Source organism: Moschus berezovskii, chromosome 2 (assembly GCF_049115385.1).
Source record: "Moschus berezovskii isolate FMDL1 chromosome 2, NW_MosBer_1.0, whole genome shotgun sequence".
NCBI classification, from domain to species: domain Eukaryota; kingdom Metazoa; phylum Chordata; class Mammalia; order Artiodactyla; family Moschidae; genus Moschus; species Moschus berezovskii.
This window is the reverse complement of record NC_142461.1, coordinates 65,640,171-65,657,479: the sequence shown is the minus strand read 5'-3', so window position 1 is coordinate 65,657,479 and position 17,309 is coordinate 65,640,171. Positions and strand designations below refer to the sequence as shown.

General features: G+C 50.8%; 1 protein-coding gene across 1 annotated transcript; it reads left to right on the top strand.

Moving 5' to 3' along the window:
* The first annotated feature begins 1,006 nt into the window (after positions 1–1,006).
* TMEM177 (transmembrane protein 177) lies at positions 1,007–7,437 on the top strand. The gene is made up of 3 exons (XM_055398488.2): positions 1,007–1,058; positions 2,791–2,827; positions 2,973–7,437. Exon 3 carries the CDS (start codon positions 2,994–2,996, stop codon positions 3,927–3,929), a length of 936 nt encoding a protein of 311 aa, XP_055254463.2. The 5' UTR covers positions 1,007–1,058; positions 2,791–2,827; positions 2,973–2,993; the 3' UTR covers positions 3,930–7,437.
* Positions 7,438–17,309: the final 9,872 nt, after the last annotated feature.

Here is a 17,309-nt window from a genome sequence, read left to right as displayed (position 1 = left end):
AGAATGGTGGATGCCAGAGAGCAGAGGGAAGGGGAATGGAAGTTATTGTCTGGTGGATACAGAGCTTCAGCTTTACAAGATGAAGAGCTATGGAGGTGGACAGTGGTGATGGTTGTACTACCACTGTACTATATGCTTTAAAATGGTCAAGATGGTAAATATCATGTGTACATCACCACAATGGAAAAAAACAAGCAACCATCAGATGCCCCTTTATCCATCATGGATGCTTACCCCTATATCCATATCCTGTTCATCCTCTAATCTAGTCCCAATCACCCACCCCTTGCAGGCCTCTCAGACTTCACTGTGACTTTACAAAGCTTGGTCCATCACCAGCAAATTCCCCACAACTTCACCTGTACTTCAGGGTCTACAGACCTCTTCTCAAGTGGCCAGATAATGTTTTAGGCTCTGGACAGACTGTCTTTGTCCTGGCTACTCCCCTCTGCCCTTCTAAGGGAAAGCAGCCACAGACAGCGCGTAAAGGAATGGCCTGGGCCCAGGCAGGGTGACCCCTAACCCTCACACAGCAGTTGGGAAAGTGAGCTGACAGGTGTGACAAGGCTCCGTGGACTGTACAGTGTGGATCACTTGGGAGGAGCTGAGGCAGAGGCCCCGCCAGCACAGAGCACTTCCCGATGGGAAAGGGTGGATCTGGAGGTAGGACGGGGAGTGGGCTCCGACAGAAGTTCCGCCAGAGGCCTTCTGACCCAGGCCCTGACGCTGGTCTTTCCAGTGCTAAACAGGGACGGCCCAGACGGCCTTGGTGTTAAGAAACTCAGCCCGCGGCCAGAGCCCCCTAAGGGCGTTCACTGGCTGAGACTCTGCCCAAGCTGAGCAGCCAGGGTCCCGCCCCGCGCTCCGCCCCCGAATTTCCCGCCCCCTTTGTCTCCGCCCCGGAGCCCCGCCCCCGGAGCCGGCTGGCGTGCATCGCGGCTTCAGCCCCGCCCCCTAGGGTCCCGCCCCTTTGTCTCCGCCCCCTGAGCCGGCCGGCGTGCTTTGCGCCTGACCCCGCCTGGCGCACGTGCTCGGCGTACCTGGCTGCGGCGGAGGAGGTGAGCGCGCGCAGTGGGGCGGGTCTACAAGCGGACCCCAGCGGGCTCCTTTGGCTGTGTGTTCCAGCCGTGGGCGTAGCCAGGGGATGCCGCATGGAGCGAGGGTCCTTCTTCGCCCAGCCGCCTGCGAGATGCGCGGCACCCCCTCTTAAGCCTCCCTGGGCCGCGCGGCCTTGGTGCTAGGGGTCCTGGGGGAGTTAGGACCTACGTTTGGACCCTTCCTGTCCTGGCTTTGGTTGCCTCCTTAGCGAAAAGGCACAGTGACGTGACTCTTAAGGAATATGCTGCCTTCTTGTTTGCAGCAGTTTGTTTGCTAATTAAACACTTTAGAGACAGGAAGACAGTAAGCTTCAGCTGAAGTTAAATGTGAATTTTACGAAATATTTTCGGATGAAATATTAGTATAGCCCTACTGTGTTTGGAAATATACTAGCTGGAGGGGATTATGCGTTTGAGTAGAGATGAAACAAGGTTAGCCATGACTTGACAGATTGAAGTTACTTTATAATGTACTATTTTTTCCACTTTCCTGCGTGTTTATAATTTATCATCAGAAATAATCTATAGTGAAAAATTTGCTGTGGACACTTGTGTTCAAATACCGGGCCTATATTTGTCTGCTAGAGCTGTAGTGACAAGAACTAGGTGGCAGAAATGTGTTTTCTTGGAATTCTGGAGGCCCGAGGTCCAAGATGAAGGTGTTGGCAGTGCTGGTTTCTCTTCTGAGGCCTCTCCCACTGGCTTGTAGATGGCCACCTTCTGGCTTGCGTCCTCGTAGTCCTTCTGTGTCTGTGTCCTAATGTCCCACTCTGGATTGGATTAGGGACTATCCTAATGACCTCACTTTAACTTAATTACCTCTTTAAAGATCCTGTCTCTAAGTACAATCATGTTCCTCCTCCTGGAGGTTAGGACTTCACCATATGAATTTGGAGGGACGTAGTTCTGCCCGTAGCTCTGCCACATTATTAGTTGAGGCCTATCTCTGCCTCAGTGTTCACTGCTTTAAAATAGGGACATCATAATGACAAGGTCACAGAGTTGTAAGGATTCAGTTGTTAAATAATATGTGTAAAACTCTAGTACTTTGGCTACCTCATGTGAAGAGCTGACTCACTGGAAAATACTCTGATGCTGGGAGGGATTGGGGACGGGAGGAGAAGGGGACGACAGAGAATGAGATGGCTAGATGGCATCACCGACTCGATGGACATGAGTTTGAGTGAACTCCGGGAGTTGGTGACGGACAGGGAGGCCTGGCGTGCTGTGATTCATGGGGTCGCAAAGAGTCGGACACGACCGAGCAACTGAAATGAAAAGCTCTCGGAACTGTGTCGGGCATATAGTAAGGACGGAATAAGCTGAGCCTGTGTTTCATGTATAAATCAGTGCTCATGTTCAGTATGGCAGTGGAGTGAGAGATGGGTTTCTTGGAGCCGTGCCTAGCCATGGGAATCAAAGTTGTAATTACAGCCATTCCACGGCTTCCCGAGACTCCCTGGCCGGGCCGTCATGATCATCTCCCCCCGCCCCCACCAGCTTCCTGGGTTGCCCAGTGACCAACACTGACAGGCCCATGGTTGTCTACGGGCAGCGAGTGGACTTGCAGAGCTCAGCAGGCTCCCAGCTGAGAGATGCCCTGACCTGTCTCACGATGCCCAGAAGTTCACCTTGGCCAAGGGGCGTCTGTTCCTTGCCAGAAACTGATTGTTTCATATGTGTTTATTTACAGACACCCTCCTGGTGGGCCATTGTCACGTGAGCATTTGGTAAGTGGTGACACAGAGACAGAGCCGGGGCCAGTTCTTGGCTACTGTGCTTATTGCATCAGTTTAAGGGGATATGCCCCTGGTATGTTTGGTCTGCAGGCCGACTCCAGCAGTTGTTGGCTAACTTCTCTTTCTCTTGCCCCAGGTTACAGCGGTGGCGGTCCTCATGGCAGGTCCCCTGTGGCGGGCCACAGTGTTTGTGCAGAGACACAGGACAGGCCTGTTGGTGGGCTCCTGTGCAGGCCTGTTTGGGGCCCAGACCTCGTACCACCTCTTCCCAGATCCTGTGGTCCAATGGCTGTACCAGTACTGGCCTCAGGGCCAGCCGGCGCCTCTGTCCCCAGAACTGGAGAGGCTCTTCCAGGAGGTGCAGCAGGACATTGGCATCCCCTCAGGCCACCACTTCGAGGCCTTTACCACCTTCACCTTCCAGCCTGTGAGCGCCGGCTTCCCGAGACTCCCTGGTGGGGCCGTCGTGGGCATCCCCGCCAGCTTCCTGGGTGGCCCAGTGACCAACACTGACCGGCCTGTGGTTGTCCACGGGCAGCGACTGGACTGGCGGAGCCCAGCAGGCGCCCGGCTAAAAGATGCCCTGACCCTGTCTCACGATGCCCAGAAGTTCGCCTTGGCCAAGGAGATGGTGTACCTGGAGAGTGGGGCAGCCGCCCTGCAGGCCCTGCCAGCCCCAGCCTGCCTGGCAGGCACCTGGGCACTGAGTGTGGGGGCCAAGCACGCCTTGGGTCTCTATGGAGGCCCCATGAGCTTGCGGGCCGCCTTCAACTTGATGGCGGCAGTGGCGGGCTTCGTGGCGTATGCCTTTTCCACGGACTCTCTCACTCATGCCCTGGAAGCCTGGCTGGACCGCCGTACGGCTTCCCTGTCTACAGCCTATGCCCGGGGTGGGGTGGAATTCTACGAGAAGGTTCTGTCAGGCAACCTGGCTCTTCGCAGTCTGCTGGGCCAGTTGGGGGAGAAACTCTACACGCCCAGCGGGAACGTCATTCCCAGACACTGGTTCCGCATCAAACACCTGCCCTACACAGCCCGCCGGGACTCAGTGCTGCAGATGTGGCGGGCAGCTCTTGGCCCCGGCGGCTCCTGAGGACCTTGTGGCCTGGACGGTTCCAGCTCAGGCAGGTGCCACTCACTGTGGACTCAGGCAAGCCCACCGCCCAGTGTCAGCAGACTTGTAGGCTTTGGGGTTTACAGCCCAGTTCCTACCCCAGCCCACCACCCATGACCTGAGTCACCTCGGACATGTCCCTTTATGAATCTGAGCCTTGGTTCCTCTACTGTAAAGAGGGGCTGATGTAAACTCCCTGGCAGGCCTGTGGGGTTGTGTGAGGTCATTACAGGAGGGCCTGGGTGCCAGCGCCTAAATAAACAGAAGGCTGTCTTCCTTGCTGTTTGATTACAGGGGGCTAAAGGGGTCAGACTGCATCTCACCACCAGAGGTGTTTTCGGGATGCAGCTACTTTCTTATGGTGAGGAATCACCGCATAGTTTGCCAGGTGGTCAAATCCCAGTCTCCTCTCAAGTCCCAGTCTCCCCCTCCTGTGGTAGAGGTTAAAGGTTCTGAGAGGCCGAGATGAGAAGCCTGTATGGGTCCAAGAGCTAGGAGACAGAGCTCCCCGTGGGGCTTTAAGGGAGGTGTAGCCAGTGCAGATGGCAGCTCAGAGAGAGCTGTGTGCCCAACAGCCCTGCAGGGCCCCAGGAGAGCCCCTGGGCCTGAAGGAGAGAGAAGGTATTGCTGGAACCTGGCGGGACCTCCTGCTAGAAATTCTGGCTGAGGGAGAGGAAGGAGCAGGCCTGCAAAGCTGAGGCCCTGCAGTCAGGACACAGCAGGTGAGTGTTTGGGGAGGAAAGGGAGGGTAGGGACCATGAAGGGAGATAGGAATGGGGCCAAGGGGCAGTGAGGAGAGCAGAGGGGTGCCGCTGGGCAATGGGCCAGGCCTGGTGTCCCACTCGGGACCAGGGGAAACTGCAGCCTTGCCAGGCTTGTTTCCCTCCAGTCCTCAGCTGGATAGAGAGACCCCCCACTTTTGATGCTTGGACAGGAGATCCCAGCAGGAAAGGTAAGAATTGTGATGAGTAAGCCAGGTTCCCTTGGTCATTCCTGTATTCTTTTAGTTTTGTTTTGTTTTAATTTATTCTATTGAAGAATAGTTGATTTACAGTGTTGTATTATTTTCTGCTGTACAACAAAGTGACTCAGTTATACAAATACGTATGTATCTTTTTCATATTCCTTTCCATTGTGGTTTATGGTAGGATATTGAATATAGTGTTCTGTGTTACACAGTAGGACCTTGTCTGTCTGTTCTCTATATACTAGTTTGCATCTGCTAATCTCAAACTCCCACTCCATCCCTGTCCCGCCCCCTCCTCCTTGGCAACAAGTTTGTACTCTATGTCTGTGAGTCTGTTTCTGTTTTGTAGGTAAGTTAATTTGCATCGTATCTTAGATTCCACATGTAAGTGATGATATCATTTGGTATTTGTCTTTCTCTTTCTGACTTACTTCACTTACTATGATAATCTCTAGTTGCATCCATGTTGCTGCAAATAGCATTTCATTCTTTTTTATGGCTGAGAAATATTCTACTGTATATATGTACCACATTTTTTATCCATTCATCTGTCAATGAACATTTGAGTTGTTTAAAGTCTTTATTCAGTTCATTATAACCTTAACTCTGTTTTGGTTTCCCAGCCACAAGGCATGTGGGATCCCAATTCCCCAGTTCAGTTCAGTTCAGTCGCTTAGTCGTGTCCGACTCTTAGCGACCCCATGAACCACAGCACGCCAGGCCTCCCTGTCCATCACCAACTCCCGGAGTTCACTCAAACTCATGTCCATCGAGTCAGTGATGCCATCCAGCCACCTCATTCTCTGTCGTCCCCGTCTCCTCCTACCCCCAATTGCTCCCAGCATCAGAGTCTTTTCCAGTGAGTCAACTCGTCACATGAGGTGGCCAGAGTATTGGAGTTTCAGCTTTAGCATAAGTCCTTCCAGTGAACACCCAGGATTGATCTCTAGAATGGACTGGTTGGATCTCCTTGCAGTCCAAGGGACTCTCAAGAGTCTTCTCCAACACCACAGTTCAAAAGCATCAATTCTTCAGCGATCAGCTTTCTTCACAGTCCAGCTCTCACATCCATACATGACCATGGGAAAAACCATAGCCTTGACTAAACGGACATTGGTTGGCAAAGTAATGTTTCTGCTCTTTAATATGCTATCTAGGCTGGTCATAACTTTCCTTCCAAGGAGTAAGCGTCTTTTAATTTCATGGCTGCAATCAGCATCCGCAGTGATTTTGGAGCCCAAAAAAATAAAGTCTGACACTGTTTCCACTGTTTCCCCATCTATTTCCCAAGAAGTGATGGGACCAGATGCCATGATCTTCGTTTTCTGAATGTTGAGCTTCAAGCCAACCTTTTCACTCTCCTCTTTCAGAATCCCCATGAACAGTATCAAAAGGCAAAATGATAGGATAGTGAATGAGGAATTCTCTAGGTCAGTGGGTGCCCAGTATGCTACTGGAGATCTGTGGAGAAATAACTCCAGAAAGAATGAAGGGATGGAGCCAAAGCAAAACAAATACCCAGTTGTGGATGTGACTGATGCTAGAAGCAAGGTCTGATGCTGTAAAGAGCAGTATTGCAAAGGAACCTGGAATGTTAGGTCCATGAATCAAGGCAAATTGGAAGTGGTCAAACAGGAGATGACAAGTGTGAATGTCGACATTCTAGGAATCAGTGAACTAAAATGGACTGGAATGGGTGAATTTAACTCACATGACCATTATATCTACTGCTGTGGGCAGGAATCCCTTAGAAGAAATGGAGTAGACATCATGGTCAACAAAAGAGTCCGAACTGCAGTACTTGGATGCAATCTTAAAGACGACAGAATGATTTCTGTTCGTTTCCAAGGCAAACCATTCAATATTACAGTAATCCAAGTCTATGCCCCAACCAGTAATGCTGAAGAAGCCGAAGTTGAACAGTTCTATGAAGACCTACAAGACCTTTTAGAACTAACACCCAAAAAAGATGTCCTTTTCATTATAGGGGACTGGAATGCAAAAGTAGGAAGTCAAGAAACACCTGGAGTAACAGGCAAATTTGGCCTTGGAGCATGAAATGAAGCATGGCAAAGGCTAATAGAGTTTTGCCAAGAGAACGCACTGGTCATAGCAACTCCCCAACCAGGGATCAAACCCTCACCATTCCTCCACCAGAAGGTGAAGTCCAACCACTGAACGCCCCATACAGATTTTCATGGTAGCTGCACCTATAGTGTGAAAGGGTTCCCTTTGCTTCACATCCTCTCCAGCGTTTGTTACTTGTACTTTTTAATGATGGCCATTCTGACTGATGTGATATCTCATTGTAGTGCTGATTTGCATTTGTTTAATAATTAGTGATGTTGAGCATCTCTTCAGGCCATTCATGTATCTTTTTTTTTTTTTTCCTTAATTTGACTGCACCAGGGCTTAGTTGCACATGCAGGATCTAGTTCCCTGACCAGGAATTGAACCCAGACCCCCTGCATTGGGAATGTGGAGTCTTAGCCACTGGATCACCAGAGAAGTCCCTATATATTCCTTTTGTTGGTGATTATGTTTTCCCCGGAAGAGATGAAGAATTCAAGCCTGGTGTCAGTGTAACTCAGAGCAGAGGGTATAATTAGGCCCACATAGGAGGGACACAAAACCAGCCCAGGAAGCCCACTCAGGAGTGGCCAGTGGTCCCTGCCAGAAGACCACGGATGGAGTGAGCAGGCAGGGCTGGCCTGTCTTCCTGCTGGGTCCTTGATGGTGGTGAGCTGGGCTCAGCGCTCTTGCCCCATTCTGGGAGTCTCTGCCCTCTGGCCCAGTGGATGGTTCTGAGGGCACAGCACTGCCTCTCCCAGGTCCCTGGGCAGCATTGGACACAGGCTTGACCAGGCGGACAGATGGTCCCACCCCACCCCGCCAACCATCAGTTGCTTTTAATGCTGCAAGAGCTGAGAGGAGGCCAGGCATTCCTGCTGCTCCATCTGGATGGGAAGGGAAGAGAGCCCTGGCTCCGGTGGGGATGGGGAGGCGACCTCCTGAGACACCACTTACTTGGCTTCTTCTAGTGCAAATTGCAAACTTTGTCTCCACTCAAGGGCTGTTCTCATGCCCCACACACGCTGCCCATGGCCCACTCCAAGCCTGGGCTGACTGTGACCCCCTGCATCCTGTATACCCTTGCTGTTTGCTACCATCCAGAGCTTTCCTGCTGCAGTACTGACAGGCACACGGCAGCTCTAGCTGAGAACGTGCCTGGGACTGAGCCGTCCTCCCCATCACCCCTTCCTGCCTTGTGGTTAAACCAGGGCCCAGCCTGGTGATCTCCTTGCCCAGCAACTCCAGCTCCATCCCACCCTCCCCAGGTGGTTCCTCACATCGGCTTCCTGGCCATTCTCCCCACCTCTTCCAGCTCTCAGAGCACAGGTCTGACTGGGTTCTCTTCTGCTTAAAACCCTTTGCAGCCGTTCCTGTGGTGGTGGTCAGTAGCTCAGTCATGCCCAACTCTTCGCAACCCCATGAACTGTAGCCCTCCAGGCTCCTCTGTCCTTGGGATTTTTCAGGCAAGAATACTGGAGTAGGTTGCTATTTCCTTCCCCAGGGGATCTTACCAACCCAGGGATGGAACCTGTGTCTCTTGGATCTCCTGCATTGGCAGGGGGATTCTTTATCATTAACACCATCTGGGAAGACCCTTTGCACCTTAGTGCTCTTCCTAGACTTTGCTGCCAACTGTGATTAAGTAATTAAGTGACTATGGCTGAGCATATCCTCTGCTGAAATGTACTGTCTCCACAGGCAGGGCTGTGTGTCCCGTTTACAACTCTTGACTGAGGTGCTCCACATTTCGGAATAAATGAACAAGCTCCCACAGACACAGGCTTGGCTCCTTAGGGTCTCTGAGTAGTTATGGTATGGCTTACTGGGTGCCCTGGGCACAGCCACTGTTAATCATGTGTGACCCTGGCCTTCCTTCCTGACCTGGGACTTTCTAAGGCCTTGGCCTGGCCATAATTGCTGACTTCATGGGGGAAACCAGGACGCTGTGCATCACTTCCCTTCCTATAGGGCACAGATTACTTCTCAGGGCTCCAGGGACCCCCTTCTCAGAAGCTTTAGGGGAAGCTGACTCCCCAAATTGTGTGATATTTTGTGCCCCTTAAAGCAGTTCAGGGCTTTATCCCAAAAAGGTTAAAACCATGTTCTGTGGTCTCTCTAGCCTTTCTCCCCCTGCCACTTAGAGGTGGCTTTCCAGCCTCACTTCTTTTACCAGGAAATAAAAGGTTACTGAGCCGAGACTTCTGGAACTTCCAGAGCAGACCTTCTAACTAACTGAAGGGAAAGCGTTCACCCTGCCCGTAATGTTTAGTGCTGCGGTGGGGATGAGGAGGAGGCGCGGGGTGTTATGGAGCCTTAGGAGGCCCCAGCTGAGGACCAGAGTACCTTAGGAGGTAGAGAACAAAGAGGAGCAGCAGTGCCTTGGTGGCTCAGATGATAAAGAGTCCCCGTGCAATGCAGAAGACCCGGGTTCAATCCCTGGGTCGGGGAGATCCCCTAGAGAAGGCAATGGCAACCCACTCCAGTGTTCTTGTCTGGAGAATCCCATGGACAGAGGAGCCTGGCAGGCTACACAGTCCACAGGGTCACAAAGAATTGGACAAGTCTAACACTTTCACTTTCTTTCCTGCCATTTTGTCAGGGTGACCTTGAACAAGTGACTTCACACTTATCATCCTGAGTTTCCTATCTGTAAAATGGGGATATTAATATGTATCCTATAGGATTGTCCTGACAGTGAAAGTAAAATTTGCAAAACGTGAATCAGTTTGTAGTAAGCTTTAAGAGAAGATTCGTTCCTAAATGTTAAGGGTACAGGTAGTAGGGTGTTCAGGTCTGGAGTTGCTGTTCAAATACCAAAAGTTTCTTGTAGATGGATCCCTTCAGGGACAGTGCTTCACACAGGGCTTCACTTACAGTTCTCAGAGCCCCAGTGGGGACATGTCCTTACATGGCTCTCAGTTGACACCTTTTGGGAAATTAATTGGCAGCAGTTGAAAGCAAAGGACCCAGGTGGCCCTGGGGGAAACACCACACTAGAGAAGAAGTCATTAAAATAGGAGATGGTCTTTTACCCCTGCTGTATAGGTAATTTCGAAATCCGAGAACATTCTGGGTGGTTGAGGTTGTGGTGAAGGTGGAGCAACGTGTCCTCTTGGTGACACTCTGGGGCAGCCTCCAGGATGGCCCCCAGTAACCCCTGCTCCTGGTGTTCTCGGCCTGTGTCATCTTCTCGCCTTACTTCTCTTGGTTCAACGCAACAGAATAAGGCAATTGTGATTGTTACAAAAGACTGTGACTTCTGTCTTACCAGCAGACTGTCATCTTCTCAGATGCATGCTTCGGTGAAGCATCCTACCTTGTTGGAGAGGCCCACGTGGCAGGGAACTAAGTGCACCGTCTGACTCACAGCCAGCTGAGCACCAAGGCCCTCAGCCCCACAACCCGCGGGGAACTGAGTCTGGACAGCACACGTGAACTTGGAAGAAAAATCCCTCCCCAGTCAGGCCTCAGATGAGACCCCAGCCTCAGCCGATACCTTCACTGCAGCCTGTGACACCCTGAAGCAGAGGACACAGCTAAACCATGCCTGGATCACCAACCCAGAGACACAGTGAGACAGTAATTGTAGGTTATTTTAAGCCACTTCATTTTATGATAATTTTTATGCAGCAATAGATAGCATACATATAATGTAACTGACATAATATTTTTAGAAAACAATTGAGCAAAATTTGACACAATCCCAAAACTGTATCTTTTGATCCAGTAACTTCAAACCTAGAAGTTTATCCTAGAGCTATAATCCAGGAGAAATTAAGTAATGTATATCCAAAGATATACATGCAAGTGTTACCTATAATACAGAAGAAAATAAGGATAATGGAAATATTGGGAAACAGTGAGGAAATTTTGGTACATACATTTGTTGAATATTGTTCATGCTGATATTGTTCATAAACAATATTCAATATTGTTTATGCTGAAAAGCATAATTATGAAAGCTGTGGTAGAAATGAGGAAATATCCTAAATATCAAATATTTTAAAACATATGAAGTTTAACATGCATGAGAATTATAATAATGTAGTTATGGTAAGACCTGGAAGGAAATTTGCAGAATTTCTGAAATTCGAAATTTCATTACAGAAAATAATTCCATAATGGTGAAATTTTGAATGACTTTATTCATGCAGTATATATAAGCCCTTACCACTATATATATATATATATATATATATATATATATATATGGATATGGATGCAGTCTCACTCAGAGGGGTCCATGGGCCCACCTCCCTCTCCCTGCATCAGGGTGCCAGACCCTGGCATCCCTGCTTTTGGCCTATATCCTCGGGGCGTGGCCTACCTTCTGCCTGTCAGTTACTGTGGCAACCATGGTGCTCAGATCTGCTACGGAAGCAAAACTGACTGACAGTCCCAGCTGTTGTTTGTCTAGATCCACCACCATGCTTTCACTGCAGGCAGGCCTCTTGTAGGCTCCCTTCAGGAAGGGATTGATCATCGTGCAATACTCACACAGGCCCATTCTGGTGAACTGCGGGACGACTCTAGTCAATTACTGGCTCAAGGATGCCCCAGCAGCCTGGGCAGATCTATCTTAGGTCAGCTCTGAGGCCTGAGATGCCAAAGAATGCTCAAACTACCGCACAATTGCACTCATCTCACACACTAGTAAAGTCATGCTCAAAATTCTCCAAGCCAGGCTTCAGTACGTGAACCATGAACTTCCAGATGTTCAAGCTGGATTTAGAAAAGGCAGAGGAACCAGAGATCAAATTGCCAACATCCATTGGATCATCCAAAAAGCAAGAAAGTTCCAGAAAAACATCTGCTTTATTGACTATGCCAAAGCCTTTGACTGCGTGGATCACAACAAACTGTGGGAAATTCTTAAAGAGATGGGAATACCAACCACCTGGCCTGCCTCTTGAGAAACCTGTATGCAGGTCAGGAAGCAACAGTTAGAACTGAACATGGAACAACAGACTGGTTCCAAATAGGGAAAGGAGTTCATCAAGGCTGTATATTGTCACCCTGCTTATTTAACTTATATGCAGAGTACATCATGAGGAACGCTGGACTGGAGGAAGCACAAGCTGAAATCAGGATTGCTGGAAGAAATATCAATAACCTCAGATATGCAGATGATACCACCCTTATGGCAGAAAGTGAAGAAGAACTAAAGAGCCTCTTGATGAAAGTGAAAGAGGAGAGTGAAAAGGTTGGCTTAAAGCTCAACATTCAGAAAACGAAGATCATGGCATCTGGTCCCATCATGGCATGGGAAATAGATGGGGAAACAGTGGAAACAGTGTCAGACTTTATTTTTGGGGGCTCCAAAATCACTGCAAATGGTGACTGCAGCCATGAAATTAAAAGACGCTTGCTCCTTGGAGGATAGCTGTGACCAACCTAGACAGGATATTAAAAAGCAGAGACATTGCTTTGCCAACCAAGGTCCATCTAGTCAAAGCTATGGTTTTTCCAGTGGTCATGTGTGGATGTGAGAGTTGATCTATAAAGAAACTTGAGCGCCGAAGAATTGATGCTTCTGAACTGTGGTGTTGGGGAATACTCTTGAGAGTCCCTTGGACTGCACGGAGATCCAACCAATCAGTCCTAAAGGAAATCAGTCCTGAATATTCATTGGAAGGACTGATGCCGAAGCTGAAACTCCAATACTTTGGCCACCTGATGTAAAGGGCTGACTCATTTGAAAAGACCCTGATACTGGGAAAGATTGAAGGTGGGAGAAGGGGACGACAGGATGAGATGGTTGGATGGCATCACTGACTCAATGGACATGAGTTTGAGTAAACTCCGGGAGCTGGAGATAGACAGGGAGGCCTGGTGTGCTGCAGTCCATGGGGTTGCAAAAGTCGGACATGACTAAGTGGCTGAACTGAGCTGAGGTCTGAGATCCTTCTACCCAGACCTCCTTCCTTCCCCACCTCCTTCACACATGTCAGACCTACCTTACCTTGTGGTTCGAAGGCTCTTCCTACATTCTTCTGTTCCCGCCCCCTTTGACCTCACAGGCATGTCCCTTAGCACACCTCTTACTCAAGTAATCCTGTGTATTTCCAGAGCATCTTAACTCACTTACCCCTCCCTCATTAAGGTGCTTTGTGAGGCCCTGGGGACACGCCCTGCCCTCATCAAGATCTCCAGAAATAAACCTGCAGTGGCAACAGGGTAACATCAGTGCAGTGAGGGTGTGAGGGCCGGATCAGTGTGGAAGCACAGAGGAGGGAGCCTGACTCAGCCTGGGCTGGGAAGTGGCCAGAGTGGAAGTGGCCAGAGAGACCTTCTCAAAGAGGGGCTCCTGGTGCTGAAATTCTCAATGTGAGTCAAAAGAACCTAATCCTATAATATCAAATACTTACATAACACTGATGTGCCAGACCCTTTACATCTGTTAATTTACATAATCCCGCCAACAGTCCTGTTGTCCCCATTTTACAGATGCTGAGATCCAGGCATAGAGAGATGAAGTGGTTTCCACCAGCCAATGCTAGACCTGGTGTCTGAACAAAGGCAGTCTGGCCCTAGAGTTTGTGCTCTTAGCCACTGGACCCTGTTAGCCAGATGAAACAGGCTGTGGGACTAGCTTATACAAAAGCCAGAAACGGGATGATTTGTGTGGTTTTTGTGTCGGTCACGGCCCAACTGGGAGTCTGAAACCACACAGTGATTTAACAGGGAAAGTTTAATATGAAGAACTATTATTCTATAGGGCTTCCCTGGTGGCTCAGATGGTGAATTATTACAGTCATAATGGGTTTGGCCTGATGAGGGAATTGCCTGTAGGAAGTCAGGAGAACTCTGATAATACTTGAAGGCAGCTATGAGGAACAGCCACCACCCTGCCCAAGTGAGACCTGGTCTCGCTACAGAAGGTGTCAGCATGGCTCCCTGGTGCAGAGAAGTGGCTCTGTTAGGCGCCACATGGCAGAACTGCCTGGAAATCCATCCTCTGGGGTAACAGGGAAGCCGTGCACGTTAGGTTCCCCACCTCAAAATTTGATGCGCACCCACCTGAGGAGATGCTGAGAAAGTGGTCCGTGAGCAGGGGCCTCCCTGGCAGCCTCTCTGACCAAACAACCAGAGGGAAGGCGGGCTGCAGAAGCCTGATACCAGGAGGTCACCCTGGAGGAGCCCGTCTCGGAGAACCTGCCCCGTGAGAGCCTCTCCTCCTCCACTGTCCTTCCAGGGCCTTGGCCAACGAAATTCAACATCGTGAGGGCTGCAGAGAAGTGTTGCCAGGGTCGTGTCCATTCTCTCAGAAAAGTGTCTGATTGTGCCACCTTGGAAAGGCAGTTTTGTTGTCATTGCTGATGGTGTTGGCGGTGGTGGTGGTGTGAGATAGTGATGATGTTGGCGGTGATGATAGCGATGGTGGTGGTGATGATAGTGATGGTGATTGAAGCCTATCAATGCACTGGGAACTTGAGAGTTCCCAGATTGGGGAAGAACTGAAACATGATCCTTAAAGCACCCACAGATTGTTCAGAGCAAAGGCCAGTGGGGTAAGTAGCTCTGCCCACAGGCTTGATCTTGCCAACTCCTTCCTCACCTATGCCCCTCCCTCTACCCCCTGCTCCTCACACCCCTGACTGAGCCACCCTGAACTCCCAACAGGCTGGGGAACACAAGCTTATCTTTTGCAGTGCCTGGAGCCACTTGCACTCCAGACTGCCCTGGTTCTGGGCTTCTTCCAGTCCCAGCCTCCTAGAGCCTTTATTCTCCAGAAGGCCTTGCTCCCTGCTGCAAGTCAGAGGTAAGCTGCATCAGAGTGGACTAGTCTCATGCCATCACCCTCCTCCACCTGCTGCAGTGGTGGAAGGCGCTCAGCTGCTGCCAGAACCCACATGGAAGGAGGGTTTGGGCCGGGTATCCGTTCACAGAAGTGATGTTATTACTTTACAGTCAGACCCTCTGTATTGATAGACTTTACTGCTGTCCCCAAACAAGAACTGCCAAGTCTGATACCTCAGCACTGAGCCACTGCCCACTTAGTTCAACGGCCATAATTATGCTTTCTATGTGTGTGTGTGTGTGTGTGTGTGTTAGTCACTTAGTTGTGTCCAACTCTGCGACCCCATGGACTGCAGCCTGCCAGGCTCCTCTGTCCATAGGATTCTCCAGGGATGAATACTAGAGTGGGTTGCCATTTCCTTCTCCAGGGGATCTACTCGACCCAGGGATCGAACCCAGGTCTCCTGCGTTGCAGGTGGATTCTTTACCACTGACCCTTCAGGGCAATCATGTTTGCTTTCATGCAGCACAGTTCTGTGGACACTGGTGCTCTCTGGCTCGGTTTTCCAAGAGCTAAAATCAGTATCCGCAGTGAATTTTCCCTAACATTATCCAAACGTTAAAAGACTCAGATCCTGAGCCTTTTCCTTGATAGAGGGTCTCCCTCACTTTCCTGGGTCGCTGAGATTCTGTGCCCTGAGCTGGTCCCCTGCAGAACTAAACACGCTGATTGGAGGTCCCTTCTGGTTCCCACTGCTTGTGCGCAGCCCTGCAGCCTGAAGTATGTATATCTCTGTGGATGTGCTAAAGGAAGAAAAAAAAGGGGTTCAGGGTCCTGGGAGACTGGGGTCCACTGGGGGCCCTCGGCCAGGGGCTGACTGCAGGCGAACTTTGACCTCAGAACCAGACTGGATCCTGGTTGCGCGGCTTACCACCCCAGGCACAGGAGTCGCCTTGTCTTACTTCAGCTTCCTGTCTGTAAACGACAGTGCCCATCTCCTGGAGGTGATTTAAAGGGTTAATAAGTTGATATTTGTAAAGCATTTAGAACAGTGTTATAACCTGTGGAAGTTGATACCCTGTATTCACCAAAGGGCGTGGCTGTGGGGCGGTGACGCTGGGAATCTGGACTGCGGTACTGCTCTGTGCAGACTCCTTAACCCCCCACCCCTGCCCCATTCCTGTGTCTGACTCCTCCTCCAGCCTGGGGCCACCTGGGGCAGCCGCAGGGCCATCCCCATCCTCTTATTCCCAGGACATGGTACCACTGGGGTTCAGGAAGTGTTCACTGAATCCATGATGAAGTCGTGGTGTGAGAGGCCTGTGGCATGCGGGCCGACCCCAGAGGTGCTGGCCTGTGAAGGTCTGCTCAGCTCACGCTTTTCAGGTGTTTGTACGGGGGAGAGGCTGCCATAGTAAGGCCTCTGAACCTGTCTTTTCCCCTCTGGCTAAGACACTTCAAAAGGGGCCCCCAGCACCTCTGATACTGCTCCCAGTAGCAGCTGGAGACCACCTGGGCATCAGTCCACAGGTCTGGACCAGTCTACTGGCACACTGGCTGTCCCTGGGGAGGAAGCGTGTCCCAGCCTTGAGATCTGGACTTGGCCCCTGCGGAGGAGGAAGCATGCACAGATGCCCCAGGCAGCAGAGGGGCACAGCATCTCAGAGCCCCAGTGGGAATCAGACCATGGCTGCCCCCCCGCCCCACCCCACCCCTCTGGCCTGCTGGTGCCTCCTTCTCCCAGTCATGCTGACTGCAGACCCAGAGCTTCCTGTCTGTATCTCCTGTTCGACCCGCTTTGGATCCAGGCCCTGAGGCTCTCCCTGCCAGCCAAGTGAGTGTCAGGAGCCATCTGCTGCCTAAGCCAGCGGCAGCTGCTGAGAAAATGCTTACATACGTATGAATTGATTTTGTTGTGCCTCGTGATGAGATCTTCAGTTGAGCAATGGGGAATTTGCCAAATTATTCAGAGGTTACATTAACCTAGGGAAGGCAGAACTGACAGCCCACGGGAAGGGCAGGGGTGAGAAGCCCAGAGATAACTGAGGAGGCCCAGCAGGCAGGAAAAGACCCTGATGCTGGGAAAGATTGAGGGCAGGAGGAGAAGGGGGTGACAGAGGGTGAGATGGTTGGATGGCATCACCAACTCAATGGATGTGAGTTTGAGAAAACTCCGGGAGATGGTGAAGGACAGGGAAACCTGCTGTGCTATAGTCCGTGGGATCACAAAGAGTCACACAGACATGGCTGAGTGACTGAACAACAAAGCCGGCAGGAGGCCCTATGAGCCAGGGAGGAGGCTTCAGGGGGGTTGTGGCCCCAGGAAGGAGGCTTGTGAGGCCCATGGCCCCCTGCCTGACTGACCTTGGGCTGTTACTCCGCAGAGCTGGTAGAGATGGCTGTTATGCTCACCGGCTGGGCCAGGCAGAGCCCTCACACTCTCTCAGGCCCTGGTGGGGAGCCACCCCCTTGGCCTTCCCTGCTCCATCCCAGGTGGACCTCCCTCCACTCAACAGTATCACCTCCCAGGTAGGGAGCAGTGCAGGCAGTTTCCTTATATTATTTTCTTAAATTATGG